We start from the raw sequence: 26,524 nt of genomic DNA on the forward strand, positions 1-26,524 counted from the left end.
TCTTCAGGCCTTCGGTTGCCCTCTTTGCGCGCCCTGCCGTCGCCCAGCGGAGCAGGCAGCGTCTTGGGTGGCCTTCCCACGACCGGCACTCAGGCGAGTCCAGGAAAAGGGCGAGGTTTCTTTCTCTCTCGCGCGCGCCCGTCTCCGTGGGTCGGGCTGCATTTTTGCACCTGCTAAAGTTAGCCTTCGCTTGGCTTCGAGGGGAAAAGGGATCCGGTGCACTTGTCTTGAAATGGTATATCGGGTCTCTCCTGCATGAGCCAGGGGGCTGGACTAGAGGACCTCCAAGGTCCCTTCCTTCCAGCTCTATTTGGACGGGTTGAAAGCCACCAGCCGAGTGGAAGCGTTTCGTCTGAACGCAGCCCCGGAGTCCTCAGGCTAGCCAAGGTCCTCCCCATCCCTCCCCACGACCTTCGCGCTGGAGTTAGAGGGCCCCGCCCTTCCATTCCATTCCACCCTCCCACCCGGGAGCGCAGCGAGGCTCTTGAGTTGCAACCGGGCGCCCCCGCCCCCTGCTTCCCAGCCGACCCCCGCCTAGAGCCTCATCGTCGGGAGGAGGCGAGAGGAGCCCCGCTCAGCCAGTCGTCGCCCGGTGCGCACCGGCGCAGCATCCCAGCCTGGGGGGGAGCCGCTAAAGCCTCCGAGCGCCCCAGGCGGCAGCCGGGCGGAGCGCAGCGCTCCAGCGGGGGTGCCCGCAACTGGGCGGCCGGCAGCCGCCTCGCCTCGTCTCTTTTATTTCCCCCTCCGCCCGCGGCTCGGCTAGCTCCTTGGCTTGCTCGCGTGTCCTAAAGCCAAAGGAGATCCACGCGGAGCCCCTTCACCCCGCGGCAGGTGGCTCCGTTGCGCACTTCTTCCTCCCCACGCAGTTCTTCATCGCCCCGCCGATCGACGCAACCAGGAGCTGGGGACGGTTCTCTCGACCGGGGCCAGGACACCCACGCGCGACCCGACTTTAAAGCCCCGACTCTCTAGGGTCTAACCGAGACCCCGGCGGGTTCCTGCGCCCCCAGGATGGGGCTCCCGGATTGAGGCACGAAGCAGGAGGGTAGGGTGGGGTGGGGGGGTCTCCCCGACCCGCGCGAGAGGAAGACCTAGGGCGGACAGAAGGGAAAAAAAGCAAAAAAAAACCCACGCGGGTTTTCTCCACCCAGCCTTTTTCCCCAGTGCGAAGAAGATCGTGCGGATTTTATTACTGCCACCCGGGAAGATGCCGTTCGCCGGATGGGCCCTGAGCCTCGCCGTCTTGTGCGAAGGTAAGAGGCAAAGGGTGGCTGGGTGGCTGGGGGGGACACACCAGGAAAGAGCCGCAAGGGGCAGGCTAAGATCCCACTCAGGGAAATTCCCACGCGGAGAAGTTTGGAGCCGACTTGAGCGTGGCAGCCAAAAGTGCCGCAATAAGAAAGAAAAGAAGGAGCGAAGGGGGGGGATATTAGATATTAGATGAACAGAGTTGGAAGGGACCTTGTAGGTCATCTACTCTAACCCCCCTCTCGCCCAAGCAGGAGAATCTATAGTCTCTACTTGAAAGCCTCCAGTGTTGAAGCTCCCACAACTTCCGAAGGCAACTTCTATTCCATGGGTTGATGGTTTTCACTGTCAGAAAGTTTCTCCTTTATTTCCAGGTTGAATCTCTCCTGGATCAGTTTCCATCCATTATTCCTTATCTAAATTTGGAGCAAACAAAATCCCTGCGTGGATTTTCCCATCATTTTTCCTGGGGGAGGGGCATCCTTGAACATCCTTGCTCCCGGTAACTCACCCTACCCACCCCGATCGAGCCGGTCTTGGGGCCCAAGGAACTGAAGTTTAGGATAGATAACGTTTTTTAAAAGGCTGAATTTATCCTCTGTTTGGGCTCTCCAAGGACTGCCAGGCTACTGTTTGCAAACTCACTCCATAAATTCTTGTCATTTCCAGCAAAAGTGCCTTCAAAAAGTCAGGGAGAGAATGAAGAGTGAGTTCCTGGCTTTCGAAGGAACTTTTATACGCATATTCCCTTTTTTTCTTCCTTGCCATTATGGGATTAACTTGGCTTCAGGTTGATAAAAGCCGACATGATGAAAAGTTATTGGCTGGCCGAGGCGGATGATGCTACCGCAGCTGTTTTGTTTCTAAGGCAAACAATATTTTTTAAAAATATATCCATTATCTGCTTCTCTTCCATCTGGCATTGTTTGCCAAAGCTCCTGATGTTTATAGGAATAAATCAGAGTTGGGGTGTTTGTAGAAAAAAAAACCTCACCGTCTCTGGGAGTGGTGATCTCATTCAATTCATTAAAAAGAACTCAACAAAAATCAGATTTGGGATAATACTTGTATAAACTAACCTTCCCCCCCCTCCACTCTTTCCTCTGTTAGGTGAAAATTATTCTTTTTCTTCACTTTGTTCAGCTTGGATTGCCACCAATTAAAGGTTGAACACGAAGGTTGGGTTTTGTTCTTTGGGAAGTGCAGATGGACTCACACTAGCTTGTTTGTTGCCTCTACACAAATTTTGTCCCAGTCTTCCAGACAAAGGGATCTGTCCCCACCTCACTGGCTCTCCGAATCTCCATTTACTTCTAGAATATTATGGAGGACTCAAATAGATGGGGTTCCTTTTGTGTCTCAGATTGGCCAAAGCTTAACATCAGAACCCTTTTGCAAGTAGATTATAAAATTACATTATGGCACGTTATAATAACAATTATAATTGTGTCTCCTCTCCTTGCTTTCCTTCTGGTTATGATGTATAATATCAAGCTTGCATTTCAATGTTAGACACTAGGAGGCCTGAGTTAAGGAAGAATAAGAGGCAATTTACTTCTCATAATCTTCTACTTTATTAATCATAATATCCACCCCCTTCCCAAAAAATTTGTACTTTGGATACACTTGTTCAGTCCGGAATGTACTTCCCTCCCAAGTATTATTATTATTAAGTATTATCAGAATATTAAAATCAAGAGGGAGATCTAGAATGTATCATATTAAGAATATATAATGCATTCTAGATCTCCATCTTAATTTTAATATTCTGATTCATGTTTACCATGCCGTTGTTTCAGTGTCTGGCAGCAGCCTGATCTACACTGAATAAGGAGAAATGCAGAAAGCAAAGTCAGATTTCGAAATGGTTTTGCTCTATTTAGTCGTGCGAATAGCGAAATGTTTAATAAGCAGAAATGAGTTTCTTGCTTTTTTTTTGATGTTTGCAATTTGAGCTATGAGGTTGGCTTGACTCCTGGTGACTTTATGAATATCTGTCTCTTGAACTGTGTCTTTTGTTTTGTTTCTTTGTTTTAACCTTGATCTGTGGTCTCCTGAACCTGGACTGATCTTGGTTTATTTTACTCACTGGTAATTTCTTAGCACACATGCAAAGGATTAGCTGAGTAGGAATTTGCACAGACCCTTTTGTTTTGAAATGGGGGGAGTATTAGGAACTCTGCTTCATAAATTGTGCTGTAAAAGTACTTTTAAACCTGAGCCCCGCCACTTCTGATTAGGGTTGATAGGCAGTGCAAATGTTTGGGGAGTATTTTGGTTTTTTTGGTTTTGTTTTGTGGTGTGCATTCTGTTGTCGAGGTCAGCAAATGGACCAGGGGCTCCATTCATGCTGGGAAGATACTGTTCCCAGCAATAATCTGTAATGGCTTTGAAGGTCTGGATGGAAAGGAGAAAAAAGTAATGAATGAAATGAAATAGCAGCTGTGCAGCTTTGAGGTGAAAACAGTGGACACTCCAGGTTTGATAGAGAGGAAGGAAGGGGAAGAAAGAAAGTATGAGAGAGAAAGAGAGAGAGAAAGAGAGAGAGAAAGAGAGGGAAAGAAAGAAAGAGAAAGAATGAGAGAGAGAGAGAGAAAGAAATAGAGGGAAAGAAAGGAAGGAAGGAAGGATTGCATTTATTGTAGAGGGGAAAAAAGCACAAATGCAGAGAAAAATTATCCCACATTGAAATGAGTGAAAGGTGTGCCTATAACATTGCCTGCTATGGAGGTTGTATGGGGGAATTAACATGCAACTTGACTCATATTTACGACGGTCACAGTGTGATCCCCTTTGCGGCCTTCTGACTAGCAAAGCCCACGGGGAAGCCCGATTCCCTAACTTAACAAATGCAACGATTCTTTTAGGAACAGTGGCAAGAACAGTCGTGAAACGGGACAAAACTCCATTAACAAATTTTTGTTTAGCAACATAAATGTTAGGCTCAGCTGTGGCCTTACCTCGAGGACCACCTGTAGGGTACGTCAACCACAAGTTTCTATTAAGACTTTTATCTGATGATGGTTTGAAAAAAAACCCTGGTTTCTTCTCAGAGTCTCCTGAGTTTGAGACTCTGAAAACTGCTGGACTTGCTATATGTTTTGACTGGGAATGGAGCAACTCACCATAGCCAATTCACCACGGCCGACTCACCACTGCAGGGACAATTTAACAATTTTATTTAATTATTTAAAATAAATTTAAAAATATTTTAATTTTTGCCATTCACATTAAATTCTGACCCTCCTTTGGCATCCTTTCTTTAATGATTCTATCCCATCATTTCTTTGATATTAGTGTAGCTTTTATCCTGCAGTGAGTTGGCTGTGGCAAGTTGGCTGTGGGGAGTTATCCCATAGCAAGTTGGCCAAGGCAAGTTGACTATGGCAAGTTGGCCATGGTGAGTTGACTATGGCGAGTTGGCCATGGGGAGTTATCCCACAGCGAGTTGGCCATGGCAAGTTGATTATGGTAAGTTGGTCATGGTGACTTGACTATGGCGAGTTGGCCATGGCATGTTGGCTGTGGGGAGTTATCCCATAGCAAGTTGGCCATGGCAAGTTGATTATAGCAAGTTGGCCATTGGGAATTATCTCACAGAAAGTTGGCCATGGCAAGTTGACTATGGAGAGTTGGCCATGGTGAATTGGCTATGGAGAGTTGGCCATGGCGAATTGACTATGGAAGTTGACTATGGTGACTTGGCCACGACAAATAGTCATAGACCTGTTTTGATGAAATTGGGGTCCTGAGCTTTGTCTTACTTAGAATGGAACTGAAAATATTTTATTTATTTCAATGATGAACTGGATGAAATCTGGAGCTTCTGAATGACCAAACCTTTGAGGTTCAGATGTTATGGAAGAAAAAAAAGTGTTTGCAGGATTCTTTATAAAGATGTTATTTCTTAGCTCATCATGGTTTCTGTTTTGAAACTACTCTAATGGTTATGAAAATGGCAGAGCACATAAAGGGAATTCTACCGTGTTTCTCACAAAATAAGACCGGGCCTTATTTTTTTTTGAGCCCCGAAAAAACAGCTAGGACGTCTTTTCGGGGGTGAATTAATTTCTCCCCCCCCTCCACGCACCAGCGCCATCTCCAACAACAATGTCTGAGTCGCTCCCACTTTTTCCCCGTCCCCGTAACAACAGGAAAAAAAAGATTTTGAGGTACCTGGGAGCGCCGCATGCTGCATTTTGGTTTAATCCCAAGTGGCTGGGTGGGCGTGAGAAGAGCCAAGTGAGCGTCTTTGCTGCTGCTACCCTTGGTGCTCCAGCCTCGGGCTCTGCAAGTTTGCAAAAGTCCTGGTGCGCAGCCCGTTCCTGCATTCCAATCGCCCAGGCTGAGCTGCAGTTGTCCCTCTCTCGCCAGCGTTGTCTCCAATAACAGCGGCAGCAGCGGCGGGAACCGTGGAAGCGTTTTAGCTGCTTCTCGGGTGGGGAAGCTGCCTCCGTAACTTCCACGGTTCCCACCGCTGCTGCTGCTGTTATTGGAGACGGCACTGGTGAGAGAGGGACAACTGCAGCTTGGCCTGGGCGCTTGAATGCAGGAACGGGCTGCGCACCGGGACTTTTGCAAACTTGCACAGCCCGAGGCTGGAGCACCAAGGGTAGCAGCAGCAGAGACGCCGCAAGGCTCTTCTCACGCCCACCCAGCCGCTCGGGATTAAACCAAAATGCAGCGCGCGGCGCTCCCAGGTACCTCAAAATCTTTTTTTCCTGTTGTTACGGGGACGGGGGGAAAAGTGGGAGCGACTCAGACGCTGTTGTTGGAGATGGCGCTGGCGAGAGAGGCGCCAGCACCTGTGGGAACCATGGAAGCTACAGAGGCCTGAGAAGCAGCTGAAACGCTGCCGGACATCCACGCCGACGCCACCCGCCTGCTGACCCGGGTAAGGGAGCCCTCCGTGCTCCGCCATGGTGTTAGGAGTGGCTGATGGTGAGGTGTAGCTGCCTGCGGGGCACTCCTAATGGCAAGTTCCCCGCTCCCCCCCAATTTCTCATGTTTTAAACTAGGCCTAAATTTGGGGGGAGGGGCTTAATTTCATTTTATGCCTAGAAAACATGCTGGGCCTTCCTATTGGGGGGGGGGGCGTATTGTTGGAGAAACACGATATCTAGGTAATCTGCAAAGTTTCAGAAGGATGGATTAATAGTTTTACTTTAAGGATTTGAATTGTTGGAGGGAGGAAAATTCCATTTAAGATTGAAAAAATACAAAAGTGTTTTTCACCATAAAAGAGTTGTATAAAGTGGAGATACTTAGCAGATCTGCAAACAATTCAGAAAAAAAAGGTCAGGAAAATCAGGTTTTGTATATTTTTGTCCTCATTCAGAAGCCATAGAAAGTGTAACAGGATAAACATGTATGTCAAACATGAAACAATCTGTATCCATTTTTTTCCAACAAAATCTCCCAATGATGTCACCTCTTGGATTCTAAATGCACCTTCAAATCACTCCTAAATTTCTTATTCCGGGGAGATTCAGTGCCAGAATTTTTATGCTCTGTTAATTCAATATTTACAGTCAACAATCATCAACAGGTACAAAGAGATTAATGACAGTTACACACCATTCAAAAGATGCAATTATAAAGCTGAAAAGGAAGCCAAAGGGATCAGAGTATCTTCTTGCCTGCAATCAACACCCAGATAAGCAGGGAGTACCTCCAGACAAACAAAAATTAAACAGTAATCAAGGAACAACTAACTTGGATAAACAAGCAATGAATGACAGCCTAGTCAAGGAATTATCAAAGAGAAAACCAGACTTCCACCAATACTGGCAGGGAAAGCCACTGCATATAAACAGAGAGAAAATCCCACACTCTTCTAGCACTGAAGATGTTACCTAGTCAGGTAGTGAAACCTCTGCAAGAAAACAACCAAGCTCAGGCAGCACCAAGAATACCACCATTCAACATCTTCCTCCAAATCATCTTAAGAGAATGACAGAATTGGAAGGGACCTTCTACTCCAATCCTCTGCCCAGGCAGAAAATCCTATATTATTATAATCCTATACTCTTACACCCCTTCAGACAAATGGTTATTCAATCTCTACTTATAACCCTCCAGCGATGGAGCATTCACAACTTCTGGAGGCAAGATGTTCCACTGTTTAATTGTTCTCACAGTCAGGAAATTCCTCCTTGGTTCCAGGTTGCTTCTCTCCTTGATGTGTTTCCATCCATCGCTTCTTGTCCTGCCTTCAGGGGCTTTGGAGAATAAGTTGACCCTCTCTTCTTTGGGGCAGACCCTTAAATACTGGAAGACTGCTATCGTGTCACCCCTGGTCCTTCAAGAATCCTGATGAAGTTGTGCTTAGAAACCAGAGCTGTCAGTCTCAAGCTTTTGCCTCTTCTTTCTCTCTTGGATTTTTTTTTCTGTGGAGCTTGGAGAAAAGTAATGAGCTTTTGCAGACTCCTTGGCTACGTCGTCCAAATTCCAGATCACCAGTGAAGCGTGTGGAAAACTTCAGGACTGATGCCGTTCAAAGGATCCCTGAGTCTCACTTTGGCTAAACTGGATGGATCACCTGAATATTTCAGTGAGAAATAGACTGAACAAGGTTCATGTTTGAGGGGTGATGATGTAAGGCCCCTTGGTTTCTTTCATAGCTAGACAGACAGGCAGACAGGCAGACAATAGACAGACAATAGATAGATGATAGAGATGTTTGACAGATAGATGATAGCTAGCTAGATAAGCAAGCTTGGTAATAATCTCAGAGAAGGATGGGTTTCCCTCGTTTCCCCTTATTTCTGAAATGAGCTTGGCTCACCTGTTTGGTTCACTTTGCCTAGAATTGTGACCTTACTTTTTTAATATATTTTTTTCTTACTCTTGTAAAAGGAGTGTGTTTTTCTTGTTTGTCTCTTTATGAGTAAAAATGCAAGAAGAAAGTTGCTCTAACTTGGAAAGAGCCGATGGCTGCAGGGAAAGTTCTCCCTCCCTTTCTTTGTCCTTCTATCTTCTTTCATTCTATCTCTGTTTGCTCCTCTTTCTCTCTTCCTTCCTTCCTCTCTCTCTCTTTCCCTTTCTCTTTCTGTCTTTCATTCATTCATTCATTCCTTTCTTTCTCTTTTTCTTTCTCCTTTCCTCTTCATCCATCTCTCTCTCTCTCTCTCCTCCCCCCCTTTTTTTCTTCTCTTGGACATGCAGTGGCTGTTTCTGAGAATGATCACCTGATCACTCCATGTTGCATGATCACCTATCTGCTAATCCACCGTTCCCACAAGAGAGGAGAAAAGTTCTCCTGCTGAAGTGAGAAAAATCTAGATCCTGCATTGGGCCTCTCAAAAGTACCCCTCTTTCTCCCTTGCAGCTTTTTTTAAAGCAACCCCCCCGTCTTCTTTTTCTGTTCCTTTTTCACTCCTTTTCTTTTTCGCAAGTGGCGTGAAGGAATGGCTCAAAGACCAACCGTCTAGACAGAAACGGAATTCAGTTGGAATCATGAAACGGAAAAGGATTCATTGTGACACATCCAAAGAGCAATCGTGCTAACCATTCCTTTCAACATTGATTAAGAAAAATATTTTTGGCTGCAGTTATTCCTGACAGCAGTCTCCAAGACTAACTATCCCAGGGGTCGGCCATCCGTGGCTCTGGAGCCGCATGTGGCTCTTTCACCCTCTGCTGTGGCTCCCTCTCGCTCAAAACATGCATCACAACCGCCAATGTGCGACACCCGCCAGCACGCAATTTATTGAGCTTTTCGACCCATCTTCTTTTTTTCAAAGTTCAAAATGTTTTTGTGGCATGCAGAAACAAACATTTGTTTTCTCTGTAGCAGTTCATTGATTTCATAAATGCAACACACTCTGGATGTGATGGCGAACCTTTTCCATGTTGCGTGCCAAAAGTGCGTGAGCGTGTGTGGTGCTCATGTGCCTGCACCCATGATGCAGTGTGCGCATGACTCCCCCCGCCTCCTGTGCATTTGTGCATGACCCCAGGTGTGCGCACCACATGCCTCTGTGAATGCACACGCAACCCATGCATGCACATCTCCCATGCATGCATCTCCCCCTGCGCATGCACGGCAGACACCCAACAATCAGCTGGCTGGCGGAGGGAGTGCACGTATGCGCTTTGGGGCTCTTCCGGGCAACCTCTCACATGCCAGCAGAAGTGGCTCCGCATGCCACTTCCGACACGGGTGCCATAGGTTCACCATCACGGCACTAGAGTTTTTATATATAGTATAAAAAGCGATATATGCAGTGTTACCTCCATTTTAGACGTTGAAAGGCTTTTATGGCTCCTAGTAAAAAGGCTTGATTGAAATCAACTCGATTGAAATCATAATTTGTAAATTTTTGTCCCGCGCTGTTGACTCACCGACAGTCCCATTCACTTTAATGGGAGGAGGGATGGTGATGCGAGAAGGACAAAACAAGGTGAAGGACCAGGCAGGGAGCACATGAATGGATGCCCGCTAACAGGTGCTGCCAGGATGGATCTGCAATGACAGGTGCTCTTTAATATTACATGTAAAAAAGATGTTGAGACTCTAGAAAGAGTGCGGAGAAGAGCAGCAAAGAGGATTAGGGGACTGGAGGCTAAAATGTATGAAGGAAGGGCTGCAGAAACTGGGCATGGCTAGTCTAATGAAAAGGAAGACTAAGTGAGACAGGATAGCAGCCTTCCAATATTTGAGGGATGGCTACAAAGAAGAAGGGAGGGTCAAGCTATTCTCCAAAGCCCCTGAGGTCAGGACAAGAAGCAACAGATGGAAACTAATCAAGGAGAGAAGCAACCTAGAACTAAGGAGAAATTTCCTGACAGTTAGAATGATTAACCAGTGGAACAACTTGCCTCCAGAAGTTGTGGATGCTCCAACACTGGAAGTTTTTAAAAAAGATGTTGGATAACCATTTTTCTGAAGGGGTGTAGGGTTTCCTGCCTAGGCAGGGGGTTGGACTAGAAGACCTCCAAGGTCCCTTCCAACTCTGTTAGTTACTCTATTTTATTTATAAGCTGTTTAGAAGGCTTCACTTTCATTTTTACTGCTTGCCCTTCCTCCTCACACTTAGAGCCTGCTGGTACAGATGCATTTCTCTTCAAACAATCATAGGGTTTGTAGTGTACATAGATTTGCAAAACAATGGGAGAAAGGAATATTCCTGAACTTTGTTTTATGGTTTATCTCATGGTTTCCATGAAATTGTGTGAAGGCATCAATACAGTGCACCTTATTTCAGCTTGCAGAGCTTGGATTCATAGAATGAGTTTTCTCAAAATGTCAATATTGCAGAATATTCACAGCCTCACGCTCCATAGCTAAGCTCCACTGCACGCTGAATAAACTAAATTATTAATGTATCTTAAATAGAAAACTATCTTGAGATTTTTACTCCAAAAGCATTTTATTAAAATAAATTTGATTTAAAAAAAAATCCGATTAAAGTCAAAAAAGTCCAATTTAAATTTTAAAAAATCCAATTAAAAAAACATTTTGCATTTATGAAATCAATGAACTGCTACAGAGAAAAACAAATGTTTCTGCATACAACAAATTTTTTTTGAACTTTGAAAAAAAAGATGGGTCAAAAAGCTCAATAAATTGCGTGCTGGGGGGTGTCACACATTGGCTGTTGTGACGCATGTTTTGAATGATGGAACTGTAGCAGAGGGATAAAAGAGCCACATGTGGCTCCAGAGCTGCAGGGTGCAGACCCCTGCCCTAGAAGAATAAGTGCATGGTGTTGTGGCCTGCCAGCAGAGCTGGCAGCAGACTCGTACAGTGAGGAGGTTGGGGAGGAACGTGGGCCAGTCCTGGAGTCTGGGGAAGGCTCTGACAAGGGCTCTGTGTCGGGGGTAGAGATGGGGCTAGGACCGGCTAACAGTTATCAGCTGCCTTTGGAGTCAGAGATCAGTGGGGCAGAAGAACAGCTGGAGCCTCACTCCATGCGCAGAGCTGCCAGGAGAAGGAACAATTAAGGAACAAGGGTCGAATCAAGAGTAAGGGTACAGGTGGACGGTGAATGGCCCCTCCCATAGGGAATAAAAGAGGAGTGAAAGGGTAGTGGTGTTTGCAGGAGACAATTAGTTCATTTAATTAGTGTGAAGATTTGTTCCTGACTTCTTGCAAATATTGTCCAAGTGTGGCATTTGGAAGATAACGGCCTGGCAACTCTCCAAGCCTGGTAAAGTTGTGAAATCTCATGAAAGGCTGTTTGCCGGGACTTTGCTGGAGACCTAAATAAAAGGGGTTTTGTCGGGACGAGGGGTCGGCTTCATGATGTGGGGAAGCCCAGGTCAGAACACATGGTGAATAGACCTCATTTGATATAGAGCTGTAAATCTTATTGATCTCAGCTCCAATATATGGCGGAGATAGGACAAGGCCAAACCATGTGAGTTACAATTCAAGTTCTTGTGATAAAGCAACATGTATTAAGCATTCTCTGAAAATATAACAGTCTATTGTGGTTGTTGCTGCTGTTATATTAACCCATTTTAAGATGATAGAAGTGAGTTTCATGTTATCGAACGAGACCTTTTGGTTGTCTTCCAGAACATTCAAAAGCAATGCAATAACACAAGGATTTCTTAAGAAAAATAAGTAAGAAAAATATCAGTCTTGGATCTTATTCCTTGTCTGCGGTTTCAGGGAAGTTTTTCCCTGCTTGGCTGCCAAAGAGAAACACCACAACAGTTTATTTGACTTTGAATTCGCACAATTTTTGCTTTGTATTATAGAATTCCGTTTAAAATGCTGTCTGTCCCTTTCAAAGGGATTTTTCAGGAGAGCTGAAGAAGCTTCTTGGATGAGAAGTGAAACGTCTTCAAAGAAAAACCAGAAAGTCCAGTGGCCTCTTGGGGAAAAAAAAGGAGAAGCTTTGTTTGTTTTGGTAGAGTAGCTACATTTTCTGTTTCTACTATATAGGTTCTACTATATCACATGACCTAAAATGGACGCCTAACATCAAAAACGTCATCAAAAAAGCACAACAAAGAATGCTCTTTCTGCGCCAACTCAAACTGCTCAAACTGCCCAAGAAGCTGCTGATCCAGTTCTACAGAGGAATGATTGAGTCTGTCATCTGCACCTCTATAACTGTCTGGTTTGGTTCTGCAACCCAACAGGGCAGACACAAACTTCAGAAGATAATTAGGACTGCAGAAAAAACAATGTACTACCCACCTGCCTTCAATTGAGGACCTGTATATTGCACGAGTCAAAAAGAGGGCTGTGAAAATATTGACAGACCCCTCACATCCCAGACATAAACTGTTTCAACTCCCACCCTCCCACGACACTATAGAGCACTGCACAGCAGAACAACTAGACACAATGACAGTTTTTCCCCGAAAGCCATCACTCTGCTGAACAAATAATTCCCTCAACACTGTTCAACAATTTACAAAGTGTGCACTACTATTACTGTTAATGTTCTCATCACTCCTTATCACCCATCCCCTCCCACTTGTGATTGTAGGACTGTAACTTTGTCACTTGTATCCTTACAATTTATATTGACTGTTTCCTGGTATGATTTGATTGTTGATTGTACCCTATGACTATCATTAAGCGTTGTACGTTATGATTCTTGATTCTTTACGAATGTACCTTTTCTTTATGTATACTGAGAGTATTTACACCAAGACAAATTCCTTGTGTGTCCAATCACACGTGGCCAATAAAAGAATTCTATTCTATTCTATTCTATTCTATTCTATTCTATTCTATTCTATTCTATTCTATTCTATTCTATTCTATTCTATTCTGGAAAGAAGAATGAAATGTGATGCTAGGTCAGTCATGAAATCAAAAGACGAAGCTCAGAACCCAGTGTAACTTTGGCTAGAGGTTGGGCCGTAAGATGACCTTAGAACTGGGAGATTGACTTAAACCCATCTGCATCCATCGCCATTGCAATTTAAGGTAGACGTGGGTTGTGGTTCGGACCAGCAGTGAGTTTCACATACTTTGTTTTTTTGTTTTTTTTAAAGTAGCCTTGTAGATGGCTAGGCAGTCAACCAAAGAAATTAATATGTCTCCAGTGTTTCATTGACTCAACTTCATCGGAGTTTAATATTTTTATGGATCCTTTTGATTGGGAAGCTGACATGTTGCAGATCCTCTCCATGAAGTTTCCTTCACAACATTACAACATGGATTTCTTTTCTCCTTTTCTCCACCACCCCCCCTTCTTCTTCTTCTTCTTCTTCTTCTTCTTCTTCTTCTTCTTCTTCTTCTTCTTCTTCTTCTTCTTCTTCTTCTTCTTCTTCTTCTTCTTCTTCTTCTTCTTCTTCTTCTTCTTCTTCTTCTTCTTCTTCTTCTTCTTCTTCTTCTTCTTCTTCTTCTTCTTCTTCTCTCCTCCTCCTCCTCCTCTCCTGCTCCTCCTCTCCTCCTCCTTTCCTCCTCCCTTCTTGTTCTTGTTGTTCTTGTTCTCCTCTCCTCCTCCGTGCTTCTTGTTGTTCTTGTTCTCCCCCTCCCCCTCCTTCCTCCTCCTTTGTTGTTCTCCTCTTCTTTTTCTCCTCTCCTCTTCCTCCTCCTCCTTCCCCATCTCCTTCTCCTTCTCATCTACCACCTCATCCCCCTCCTTCTCCAGCTTTTCTGTTGGTGCCCCATTCAAATTCAAAGAAGGTTCAATCCTGTTTATTTGTTTATTTTTTTTTAACAATTGGCACTTGGTTGTAAGAAAGGATAACACCTTCTGCATGTAACAGAGTGGCCTACACACAGTTTGATAAACAGATACGGTTTAATGACAGTGTTACCCCCTCGCCAACACTTTAGGGTAGATATTCACCAGACTGAACTCCACAAACTTCTGCCCTTCAGCCACCCACCTTGAACTTTCCACCGGAGCAGAAGGATGACTCATGGCATTAAAATTGATTGACAGGCAATGTACCCAGGGGCCCTGTGATTGGAAGGGAGAAGAATAGAGTTGAGTGGGAGACAGGCAACCACTTGCTGTTGGTACATGGGATTATGGAAGATTTATGCCACTTTGCGAAGCCTTTCAGGAAGCATTTTCCAGGTGGATTAAGCATGCCATACAATTACAAAGGACTCTGCTTGACTTTGACATATATATACATACATATATATATGTACATGTATACGTATACGTATACGTATACGTATACGTATACATACATACATACATATATATGTGTGTGTGTGTGTGTGTGTGTTTTTTTTTTCTTAAGTTTTCGTGGGTACTTACATGTATGGCATTCAGCTTTGTTCGGGTATTTTCCCACGTCATTGTAGTTGTGCTTTTAAAGTTGTAGCAATGTTTCGGCAGAATCTCATCTGCCATCATCAGGCTTCTGTATTGTGTTCGTCTGTATTGTGTTCCAGACGATACACACACACACACACACACACACACACACACACACACACATACATACTGTTTTTAGAGACTTTCTTTTAGGGGTTCACTTATTGGAGCCATGCAGTTTTAAATGGGAGCATGGATTGAAATAGATTCTCATCCTTCTCTTCTCCTCCTCCTCCTCCTCCTCCTCCTCCTCCTCCTCCTCCTCCTCCTCCTCCTCCTCCTCCTCCTCCTCCTCCTCTTCTCCTTCTCTTCCTCTTCCTTCTCCTCTTCATCATCTTCTCCTCTTCTTCTTTCTCCTTCCTCTTCTTCACGTGATTCGTATTTATGACACTCGCGGTTCGTATTTATGATGCTCGCGGTGTCCCCTGGGCCCACGGGGTCCCCTTTTGCAACCTTCTGGGAATGGGGAAGCCAGATTCACATAACAAACCACGTTACTGGTTTAACAACTGCCACAATTCACTTCAGCCAGCAAAGTTGTGAAACGGGGGGAAAACTCCACTTCACAGATTTCTCACTTAGCAAGAGAAACGGTGAGCTTCAGTTGTGGTCGTAAGTCGAGGGCCCTTGTGTGAAATGATTCATGAATGGTCCCTTTAACATACCGCATGTTTGCCGTATATCCTGTCTGGGAGTCCCAACAAAAAAAAACCAGAGTCCTTCAAAGTAATTGCAGCTTCCCTTCATGAATGGAAATCCATTTTCCACCCTTTGGGACTTCATGGAGCTCTGTCCACAGATTTCCTGCCTCACTTTGCAGCCATCAGATCTGGAAAAGACTAATAATAATAATAATAATAATAATAATAATAATAATAATAATAATAATAAAATAATAATAATAATAATAATAATAATAATAATAATAATAATAATAATAATAATAATAAATAATAATAATAATAATAATAATAATAATAATAATAATAATAATAATAATAATAATAATAATAATAATAATAATAAATAATAATAATAACAACAACAGCAACAGCAACAGCAACAGCAACAGCAACAATAACAATAACAATAACAATAACAATAACAATAATAATAATTTTGGAAAGCTCTGCGTTCTGGAGTTCTTTATTTGGGCTTCGGTCTCTGTTGTTCGCACAGTCTGAGAGTCGCTCGTTCCGTCTCTTTGAAATGGACTGGAGACCCTGTGTTGTTCCGAAAGGGGATCCAGGAAAAGGAAGCGATGCCACTTTTCGTGTTTTTCTTCTCGGGCTTCCCGGATAGATTAGATGCCCACAATGGAGTCTGGATTCTTGGTGACCCTCGAGAGAGATTTTCTCCAGGGTGACTGACCTGCTCTTTCAGGTCTCACATCATTCCAGTAACTGAGTCCCTCTGCCTTGCTGCTAGTCGTTGTTCTTGTTTCCCTTCCCCTTTCTTTCTTTCTTTCTTTCTTTCTTTCTTTCTTTCTTTCTTTCTTTCTTTCTTTCTTTCTTTCTTTCTTTCTTTCTTTCTTTCTTTCTTTTTCTTTCTCTCTGCTTTCCTCCTTTGCTCCCTCCCTCCCATCCCCTTCCTTCCTTCTTCCTTCCATTCTTCCTTTCTTTCTTTCCCTCCTTCCCTCCCTCCCTTCCTTCCATTCTTCATCTTTTCTCTGCTTTCCTCTCTCCCTTTCTTTCTATTCTTTCTTTCTTTCTATTCTTTCTCTCTCCTTCCTTTTATCCTTTCTTCCTCTTCTCTGCTTTCTTCCTTCGCTCCCTCCCTCCCTTCTTATCCTTCCTTCTTCCCCTTCCTTTTCCTTCCTCCCTCCCTCTCTCCCTCCCTCTCTTCCTACCTCTTTCTCTTTTTCCCCTTCCTTCCTTCCTTCCTTCCTTCCTTCCTTCCTTCCTTCCTTCCTTCCTTCCTTCCTTCCTTCCTTCCTTTCATCCATCCCAGCATTATGGACTTCTCAAGAAACTCAGGACTTCATATAATGTGCTTCAAATGTGACAATTTGTGATAAAAGGCTTATGGAAAAATGGAGTGATATATTATCCTGATCAATATATTGATGGTGTGACATGCTTGAAAATAAGTTGTGATTGCCCATTTTGATCTTGTCAAACAGAGGGTGTTTTCAATTGTTGGGCTTTTCATTGGACCAAGAAGAATGTTAAAATTCAATCACATATTCAAGCATCTGAAAAAGTAAGAATGGGGAGCTCTTTGGAAAAAGAAGGATGTCTTGCCACAAGCTGAAATTAAATTTAGGAAAGTTTACTGAGTTAATAAGGATACGCATGCACTTATTCAGCAGAATTATCTTGAGGAATTTGGATAACTCAATCAGCATTTTCTCTGATTTGGCCGAGGAAAATTGGGACATTAGTCTTAATGGCTACATAATGGCATGTGCACTTAGAAAAGTAATTAAACATTATTTTTAGTAGATAGTTTAAAAATTCATTGTGCAATGCATCCCTTTCAGAAACCCATTATAGATGATCTTACAAAGGAGATAATAGTTTGGTTTTCAGTCTAGCAAAATAAATTTATTGGTTTGACTGGGAAGCTTATTGTAGACTTTGGCAATAATTAACTTAGACAGGATGCTTCTCCATCAATGTGTATCAGAATGACCAGATCTTCAATGGACAAACTCTTCCTCCTCTTTCTCCTCCTCCTCGCCACCTCTCTCCATTCTTCTCCAACTCCTTCTTCTCCAACTCCTTCTTCTCCAACTCCTTCTCCTCCTCCTCTTCTTCTTCCTCCTCCTCCTCCTCCTCCTCTTCTTCCTCTTCCTCTTCTTATTCCTCCTCCTCTTCTTCCTCTTCGTCTTCTTCTTCCTCCTCCTCCTCCTTGCTCCTTGCTCCTTGCTCCTCTCCTCCTCCTCCTCTTTTATCACTTTGGGTCTTGAGGGAGATACAAGGTTCTGGTTCCTGCTCTTCTGGTGGCCCAACCATAGTTATTTGATGGTGCTGTAGAGTCTCTTTGATGTTGTCGTTCCATTTTCTTTTGGGACTGCTTCACATTATTATTATTATTATTATTATTATTATTATTATTATTATTATTATTATTATTATTATTATTATTATTATTATTATTATTATTCCTTGCTTTAATTTCACTTCAAGGAAACTGGGGGGGGTTCTGAATTTCCAGGAGATGAGGAGAGCCAAGGTTGCAGGCCTTGTTGTTATGGAATGTTCTCTCCATAGAAATCAGAATACAGAATAACAGAGTTGGAAGGGACCTTGGAGGTCATCTAGTCCAACCCCATGCTCAAGCAGGAGATCCTATACCACTTCGAAAAAGTGGCTGTCCACTATCAAGTGGGGCCCTTTTTGACAGGCTACAGAAGGTTTGTTAAAAGATTTTGCAGAGGGCTTTGTCCACCGTGTCATCTTTGACTTGTTTCTGTCATCACAATGAAGGACATTATGTTTTAATCCGACTGTGGATTTTGTTGAAAAATTTGGTATGTTACCAAGAATCTTGAAATTATGTCAGCTACAGCTTCAGTAAAGAAATGATAAATTTTCCAATGAACATTAAATTTAATTCCTTTCAGAGCTTTTTAAGAATGATTTCTTAATTGACGAATTCAGTGAATGACGCAGATAAAATCGGCTCGTTTGATTTGATCATTTATTTCACTTCGGTTTTGATCCAGAGAGGTAATGTGTTTGTGGATGCGCGAAACCAGTGGTTTGAATGCCGTGTGTGTGTGTTTTTGAAGTAGAAGTAGAATTATTGTATTGGCCAAGTGTGATTGGCCACACAAGGAATTTGTCTTGGTGCAAATGCTCTCATTGTACATAAAAAGAAAAGATACATTCATCAAGAGTCAAGAATCATCAGGTACAACACTTCATGATAGTCATAGGGTACCATAAGCAATCGAATCATACTAGAAAACAGTCAATATAAATTGTAAGGATACAAGCGACAAAGTTACAGTCATACAGTCATAAGTGGGAGGGGATGGGTGATAAGGAGTGATGAGACAGTTATAGAGGTGCAGATGACAGACTCATGTTGTGATTGTGTTACTAAGAAAGGATTGTCTCTTTGTGAGTCTCCATCTTTTACAGTAATTCTGCTGGCTGGGGCCTCCTCAGAACTGTAATTCTGCAGAATCTGCAAAACCCAAGATTTCCTTCCGATGGTTGTTGAATAATATATTGCTTCCTTAATTGCCCCACTGATGTGAAAGCCCAGGGCGAATGGTTCCTAAAGCCACTCCTGTTTGTAGCAGAAATACAAAGGTGGAAAGGAATGGGAAAGATAAACTTTGAAGATGGTAGGAGCTGGTTGGGATGAACCATGATGAGGCTCTGCCTCACATTTGGATGCAGAAATCAACAACATGAGGCTGAACGCTGATATTAAGCATTCAATGGGGTTTGCTCTATTTTCAAGAGTTCAGTGCATCTGTGATCAAACCGAACACAGCTGGAAGGGACCTTGGAGGTCTTCTAGTCCAACCCCCTGTTCAAGCAGGAGACCCTATACCATTTCAGGCAAGTGACTGTCCAGTTTCTTCTCAAAAACCTCCAGTGATGGAGCACCCACAATTTCTGAAGACAACTTCTGTTCCACTGGTTAATGGTGCTCACTGTTTCGAAGTTTCTTCTTAATTCTGACCATCGAGGTGAACAAAATTCAGACGTTTGGCAAATGGCATCATGTATTTGTGACAATTGCAGTGTCCCAGGTCAGGTGTTCACCCTTTTGCGACCCAGACAAGGAACAATGGATGGAAACTCATCAGGGAGAGATTCAACCTGGAAATAAGGATAAATGAAAACGACAATGAGAACCATCACTGGTTGTGGTAGTGGTCCTGCTTGGAAACCCCAAAATACTGGTTAAAAATTCAAAAATGGTTACAGGGGATTACCAATGAGCAAATAGAATTAGAACCGGAATTATTTTTATTGGGAATATTCAGAAAGAAATATGAGAGAAATATAAAATATTTAATATTGCATATTTTAACTGCTGCCAGGGATTACCTATGCCCAATGTTGGAAACACACATGTATACCAACAGAGGAATTGACCATTTAAAAAATAATGAGTTGTGCCGAGATGGACAAATTAACCTTGAGTCTACAGGAGAAAGAGGAATTTGATTACAAGGTGTGAGAAAAATGGTATGATTGGATTGAGCAAAGACAGATTGGGGGATAGATAATGGATTGTAAATAAATGGAGATAAATATTAGAGAACCATCAACCGATGGAACAGAAGTTGCCTTCAGAAGTTGTGGGAGCTTCATCACTGGAGGCTTTCAAAAGAGACTGGACTGCCATCTGTCAGAAATGGTGTAGGGTCTTCTCCTTGGGGTGGGGGTTTGGACTAGATGACCTACAAGGTCCCTTCCAAGTCTGTTAATTCTGTTAAATCCAGCTCCAAATAGGAAGTTATCTGCCATATCCTATTATCCTATGCTGCCACAAGCCAAATCAAAAGGGAAGCCAGATTCACTACTATAGGCTACTAAACTTAACAGCTGAAGTGGTTCACTTAACAATTTAGCATTTTGGGCTCCATAGTTTCCCTCCGTTGCTTTTTCTCTTGCCTTCTGGTGCTTTGGAAAATAAGTTGACCCCCTCTTCTTCTTTGTGGCAACCCTTCAAATACTGGAATGTCACCCCTAATTCTTCTTTTCTTTAGACTAGCCATATCCAAATCCGTTCTTCATATGTTTTAGCCTGCAGGCCCTTAATCATCTTAGTTGCTCTTCTCTGCATTTTTTCCTCAACCGAGAAGCTTCTTGAGTTCAGAACTGAAGGACCTGGATCTGGGGTGTCAAACTCTTATTTCATTGAGGGCTGCATCAGGGCTGTGGTTGACCTTGTGGGGCTGGGTGGGCATGGCCAAGTAGGTGGGTGTGGCCAACGGGGGGAGGGCATGACCAGCTTGATGCCACTACCCAAACTGGTGGCATGTTTCCTCTTCACATTGGGTAAACTGGGCCAAAACCACGTGGGCAGCCCCTTACATTTTCCAGGATGGCCCTGTGGGCCAGATCCAACCACATCATGAGCTGCATCTGGCCACTGGCCTTGAGTTTGACCCCCCCCGACCTGGATGATTGAGAATCTACATAGAGAATTCCACAATGGCTCATGTTACAAATAGGATCCGGCCGGTTTACACCAATGCGCAGAAAGCTTCAATTCCTCACGCTTCCATATAAAACACCTTTGGCTACTTGTGTGTCACTAGTGAAGTTAGTGACTTTCCAGACTAGGAGAGTGAATCGTGAAAAGGGAAGCGTGATTCTTCGGAATTGAGAGCCACAACGCATGTTGTAGAATGAAAAAAACCAAATGATTTTTCCCCCCCTGTTCTCTGTTTTCGGTGCTGTTTGCTGAGGGGGAAAAAAAAGATACCATATGTTGCAAGAGACATTTTGGCAGCCCTGCCTTTAATGTGCATTCCACATGTCCTTGCTATGTGGTTTTGCAGTTTCATTCCATGTTCACTTATCTTGGAACATTAGCTAATGAACTAATGAAAAGGATGTAATGCTCTGGGCTGAAGAATCCAATTGCTTTCCTAAAAGCATTCCAACATCAAACCCAACCAGGCAGGGCTTGTTGAAGGACTGTGGGGGAGAGGACCATGTTGGTTTCTTTCCTTTGGGATATTTTATCTTTTGGGACTTTTATAGGGGCTCTCGGACTACTTTTGAGCCTTTGATGAGAGGAAGTTTGCTTTTGTGTAGTTTCTGTAGCAATAAGACAGGCTTGGCCAGGATGGGGGATTCAGCCAGTTCAGACCAGTTCAGGCGAACCAGTTGTTCCGGTGATCATTTGGCCCCACCCACCTATCCCTGCCCTAGCCTTTCCTTCATTTCCTGGTTTTTTTATCACAGCTGATTCACACGGCACAGTGGATGGCCATGCCTCAGCTATTTTACTCAACAAGGCTGCAGTAGAAAGTAAGTTTTAGAACTGAAAATGGGTTTTCAAGCACTCACTTACCAAACTGGTTGTTTCACCAGTTGAATCCCACCTCTGGGCTTGGCTTGTTCTTGCAAACAGAATTTAACAAGAGTTGGAAGGGACCTTGGAGGTCTTCTAGTCCAACCCTCTGTTCAAGGTGGTACTTCTTGGAATCTTCTGACGGTTTCTCCCGGAGATGGTAACCAAATCCAGCTCTACTTAAACATTATGGAGCCAACCAAGGTTAGCTAGATGCTGCCACTTAGCTGGATTTTATATGTAACGGCTGTTTTTTTTTCTAAAAAAAAAAAAAAAAAAGATTTGAGGTATACTACATGGATTAGAATATAGCATCAGAAAAACACAAGGGTTATTTTTTTCTTCCAACAGACTCCTTTTCCAGAGATTTAAATAAACCTGGGATTGCTCTCACTACATATGAATAGAACAAAAGAGCTAATCTCAACTCCTCTTGTTTTGAAGTTGGAGTTAAATAAAATAGGAAGGGAGGCAGATATAAATTGACTTTCCCTCCCTATGTTTGAGGAGGTTTTAATTATTAAAATCATTTTAAGATAAGAATGGGTCCTTAGTGCTCTCTGAGCTTGGTTGCTTTCTTGCAGACATTTCATTACCCAACTGGCATTGTTAAACTGAAAGCTATATATAATAATTCTACTAAGCAGCAGAAAACAAAATGTGTTTTTTTCACCTCAGCAGGTGAAAACCTAAGCAGATTTTGAATCTGATCAGAGCAATCATGTTAGAATAACAGAGTTGGGAGGGACCTTGGAGGTCTTCTAGTCCAACCCCCTGCTTAGGCAGGAAACCCTCTACCACTTCAGACAAATGGTTATCCAACCTCTTCTTAAAAACTTCCAGTGTTGGAGCATTCACAATTTCTGGAGGCAAGTTGTTCCACTGATTCATTGTTCTGAATGTCAGGAAATTTCTCCTTAGTTCTAAGTTTCTTCTCTCCTTGATTAGTACATGAGACACCCACAGTCTCCTAAACTGATACCATCATCATGATCATCATCATCATAGCCATTTTCTATCCACTGCAGGATGTTTCCAACCATTATGGTCCCGAGCTTCCTTTGGCCAATTGGGCCCGCCATACTTGCTGATGTCCTCCATCCATCTTGTTTTAGCTCTCTTTTGTGGGTGCTTTTGATTAAATGGGATCCATTCTACGACCTTCTTACATTCTATGGCTCCTCTGAAAAATAAATCATAGCACAACCTTCAGGTATGTTGAGTGAACAATTTGATGTCTACGTCACATGATTTCTGGTTTCCAGGTAAAGTTAGGAGCTGAGCATAGGTGCATTGGCTTGCAATCAAAACAGAAGTGCGTTTTCAAGAGGCAACTGGACTTTCTGGTTTTTCTTTGAAGATGTTTCACTTCTGTCTGTCTGTCTAAAATAAAGTATAATACCCATGCTTTATGATGCCTTGGTAAGGCCATACTTGGAATACTGCATCCAGTTTTGTCACCCTGATGTAATAAAAAAAAGATGTTGAGACTCTGGAAAGAGAGCAGAGAAGAGCAACAAAGATGATTATGGGACTGGTGGTAAAAGATATAAAGAACGGTTGCAGGAATTGGGTATGTCTAATCTGGTGAAAAGAAGGACCAGGGGTGACAGGATAGCAGCCTTCCAATATCTGAGGGCCTGCCACAAAGAAGAAGGAGTCAACCTACATAACGAAATTTCATTTTAATGTCTGCCGATTAGTGTACATTCAAAGTGACAATACGGTTATTCTAAATTCTATTTTCCAAAGACCTCAAGGCAAAACAAGAAGCAGCAGATGGAAACTGATCAAGGAGAGAAGCAATCTAAAACCAAGGAGAACTTTCCTGAAGGTGGGAACGAACAACTTCCCTCCTCCACAAGTTGTGATTGCTCTAACTCTGGAAGTTTTTAAGAGGAGATTGGACAGCCACTTGTCTGGAATGGTCTAGGGCTTCCTGCCTGAACAAGGGGGAGGGGGTTGGACTAGAAGACCTCAAAGGTCCCTTCCAATTCTTTTATTCTGTTGAAAAAGATGTTCAAGGATTCAATGGTGAATAAAATAACATGGCATTTCCAGAACAGGATCCCTGGGTCTCTGCAATAATTGGCCATGAAGGCATCTAGGTTAAAAGATTTGCCTCTGTGTGCTTTGCTGATAAATGTCAATAAAACATCTAAAAATAGCTGCACAGATATAGTCTTAAGTTGATTAGCAGTAATTGCCCCCAAATCAGTGTACTGTCTGATGGGTGATCTCATACGTAATATTCTCTTGAAATGATTGTAGGAGACTGGGTTTAGTTCATAGAATTGTCTTCCTGGTTGTGGAATGGATGCCAGGGTCCACATCTCAGAGGACACCTTCTCCCTATTGTATGTTAACTGAAGAGAAGTGACAACATTTTGTCCTTTTTTGGAGCCTCTAAAATCTTTCAAAAAACACAAAAAAACGGGAGAAAGCCGGGAAAATAGATATAAATAAATTTTCAAATGTTTACCAGGGATCTAGAAACAGAATGGAAACATTTGGATATACGTGTGACATGCACACAACATACAAGATCTTGTCTCATAGATATTGCTTAAGAAAAACCGTGTGCATGTGATGAAAGAGGATTCTGTTAACTGGATGGAGCTGAGCATTTACTGGCCAGATGCCCTCCCAGATGCCTACATGGAGTTCACAGTAGATATCTATTTTTGCGCCCAGAAGAGAAAGATCTGCCGCTACCTAGAATTGAACTCTCAAACTTCTGAGTGGGAGTTGAGCGTCTTCACCAGTAGGCCACCAAGACCGCTTGTTCAGTTTGCTGCTTAACACCCAATAATTCCCCAAAGGTCAAAAATTGAACGTTTGTGTAACCCTGTAAAAACTCTATAGTCCAGTGGTGGCTAACCTTTTGGGGCTCCTGTGCCAAAAATTGTGTGCACACTTGCATGCTCGCGCTCACATGCCAGCACCCAGAAAGCAATGTGCACCCCTCTCACGCCCCATACGCATGTGCCCGTAATCACCCCCCCACCGCCCTCTTACCTGCACTGTGCCTCACAGCTGATGCTCGCCCAGTTTGAGGTTTTTTTCGGCCTCCCAAAGGCATAAGGAAGGCTTCTGCAGGCTTCTGCGAGCTTTTCAGGCTAAAAACTAGCCCCATTTCATCACTTCCTGTTTTTCCAAAAATAACGGAAGCCTTTGGGAGGCTGAAAAAGGCCTCAAACCGGGCAAAAATCAGCTGTGAGGCGTACACATGCACAGTGAGGTAAGTTTGCCTGCAGCTCGTGTGCCGGCACGAATGGCTCTGTGTGCCACCCGTGACATGCATGCCATAGGTTCGCCTTCACGGCTATAGTCCCATTTCCCCTGGCCAGAAAATCAAAATCAAAGTAACGATTCCCATATGAAATCAAGTTATCCATTCTTTACTGTAGCATATCATTATATTCCATAACTGTGTTGTGTCCAGTTCTGATCAGCACAAATACCCAAAAGTTGCTGAGATCTTAGAAAGAATGAAGAGAAGATCAACAAAATTGACCAGCAGACTGGAGGGTAAATTGTAGGACGAATGGTTGGGAGAGCTAGGTATGTCCAACCTTTTGAATAGAAGAACTAGGGGTGATATAATATCAGTTGTCTAATACTTGGGGGGTTGTCACAGAGAAGAGGGGCTCGACTTATTCTCTTCTTCTCCAAATGTCCCGAGGGCAGGACAAGAAGTAATGGGTAGAAGATCATCGAAGAGAAATCCAACCTAGAATTGGGGGAAAATTCTCTTGATGGTGAGAACAATTAATCAGTGGAATAGCTTGACTCTTGGGGTTGTGGGTGCTCCATCACTGAAGGCTTTCAAGGCCCATTTCACTGGGATGGTGCCTTGAGCAGTGGTTGGAATAGAAGATCTCTGAGGCCCCATCCAGCCCTATGATTTATATTTTTGGTTTAAAGCGGTTGGAGCCTGTGTTTATAATACCTTATCTTTAACAAGAAGGGACGCGGTGGCTCAGTGGCTGAGCTTGTTGATCAGAAAGGTCAGCAGTTCGGTGGTTCGAATCCTCAGCGCTGCGTAATGGAGTGAGCTCCCACTACTTGTCCCAGCTTCTGCCAAGCTAGCAGTTCGAAAACATGTAAAAAATGCAAGTAGAAAAATAGGCACCACTTTGGTGGGAAGGGAACAGCATTCCATGCGCCTTCGGCATTTAGTCCTGCTGGCCACATGACCATGATGATGTCTTCGGACAGCGCTGGCTCTTTGGATTTGTAACGGAGATGAGCACTGCCCCCTAGAGCCGGAAATGACTAGCACGGATGTGCAAGGGGAACCGTTACCTTTACCTTACCTTTAACAAGGGTTTACAATTCCTCTACCACAGATAAAGCATTTGGTTCTGAGGATCCAAATACCAAGGAGTGGTTAAATTAAACCATAGTCTGAATTTCTATATCTTTCTTGGTTCAATGACCGGTCATAAATCAATTCTTTCAGTGCGGTTATAAGTCGAGGGGACTATATATATAGTCCTGCTGAGATCTCCTCTGGCCCAATTGGGAAGAGAATTTATTCATTGCTTTAAACTTTATAAAGCAATGAGATAACCAGGAAGTACTATTGTAACTCTATCCATACCGTATGAGAATGTATGCTGGCCATATGCTGAACCCGGAGGTGATAACCGCTTGGTCTTATTCCAGCCAGTTTTAAAGGATCAAAGTTGGAGCCTTTGAGCCATTTTCATTTGGGGGTTTTTCTCCAATAATGAAGCTCTCTGTGGAGGAAAGGAAGTTCAGCCAAGTTTCAACTCTTTAAATGGAGATCTTAGTCTCGGGTGGCCTCGTCACGAGAAAAGGTACTTTCTTCATATGGAACGTGAAATATAGGGAATTTTTTTTGTTTCATTGGGTCATCTTTGCACTGAGAAATCACAGTCAAGAACTGATCTAACGTGCAGGAAAGGTATTTTCAAGAGAGACCTTCAGCCAGTTCTGCAATGCTAGACGTTGGCTCTTTCTCAACGTACTTTCTGGAATCTTTCTGCATACAAGAATGCATT

The 26,524-nt window shown here is 43.4% G+C and overlaps 1 protein-coding gene across 1 annotated transcript in view; it reads left to right on the forward strand.

Moving 5' to 3' along the window:
• The first annotated feature begins 1,110 nt into the window (after positions 1 to 1,110).
• Positions 1,111 to 26,524, forward strand: part of RET (ret proto-oncogene) — an 84,002-nt gene continuing 58,588 nt past the window's right edge. The window contains exon 1 of the mRNA XM_026678386.2: positions 1,111 to 1,253. Coding sequence (XP_026534171.1) covers positions 1,208 to 1,253 — 46 coding nt within the window. The 5' untranslated portion in view covers positions 1,111 to 1,207. The remainder of the gene's footprint in view (positions 1,254 to 26,524) is intronic.

Source organism: Notechis scutatus, chromosome 4 (assembly GCF_049901735.1).
Source record: "Notechis scutatus isolate UNSWTSFEM ecotype Mainland chromosome 4, rNotScu1.2, whole genome shotgun sequence".
NCBI classification, from domain to species: Eukaryota; Metazoa; Chordata; class Lepidosauria; order Squamata; family Elapidae; genus Notechis; species Notechis scutatus.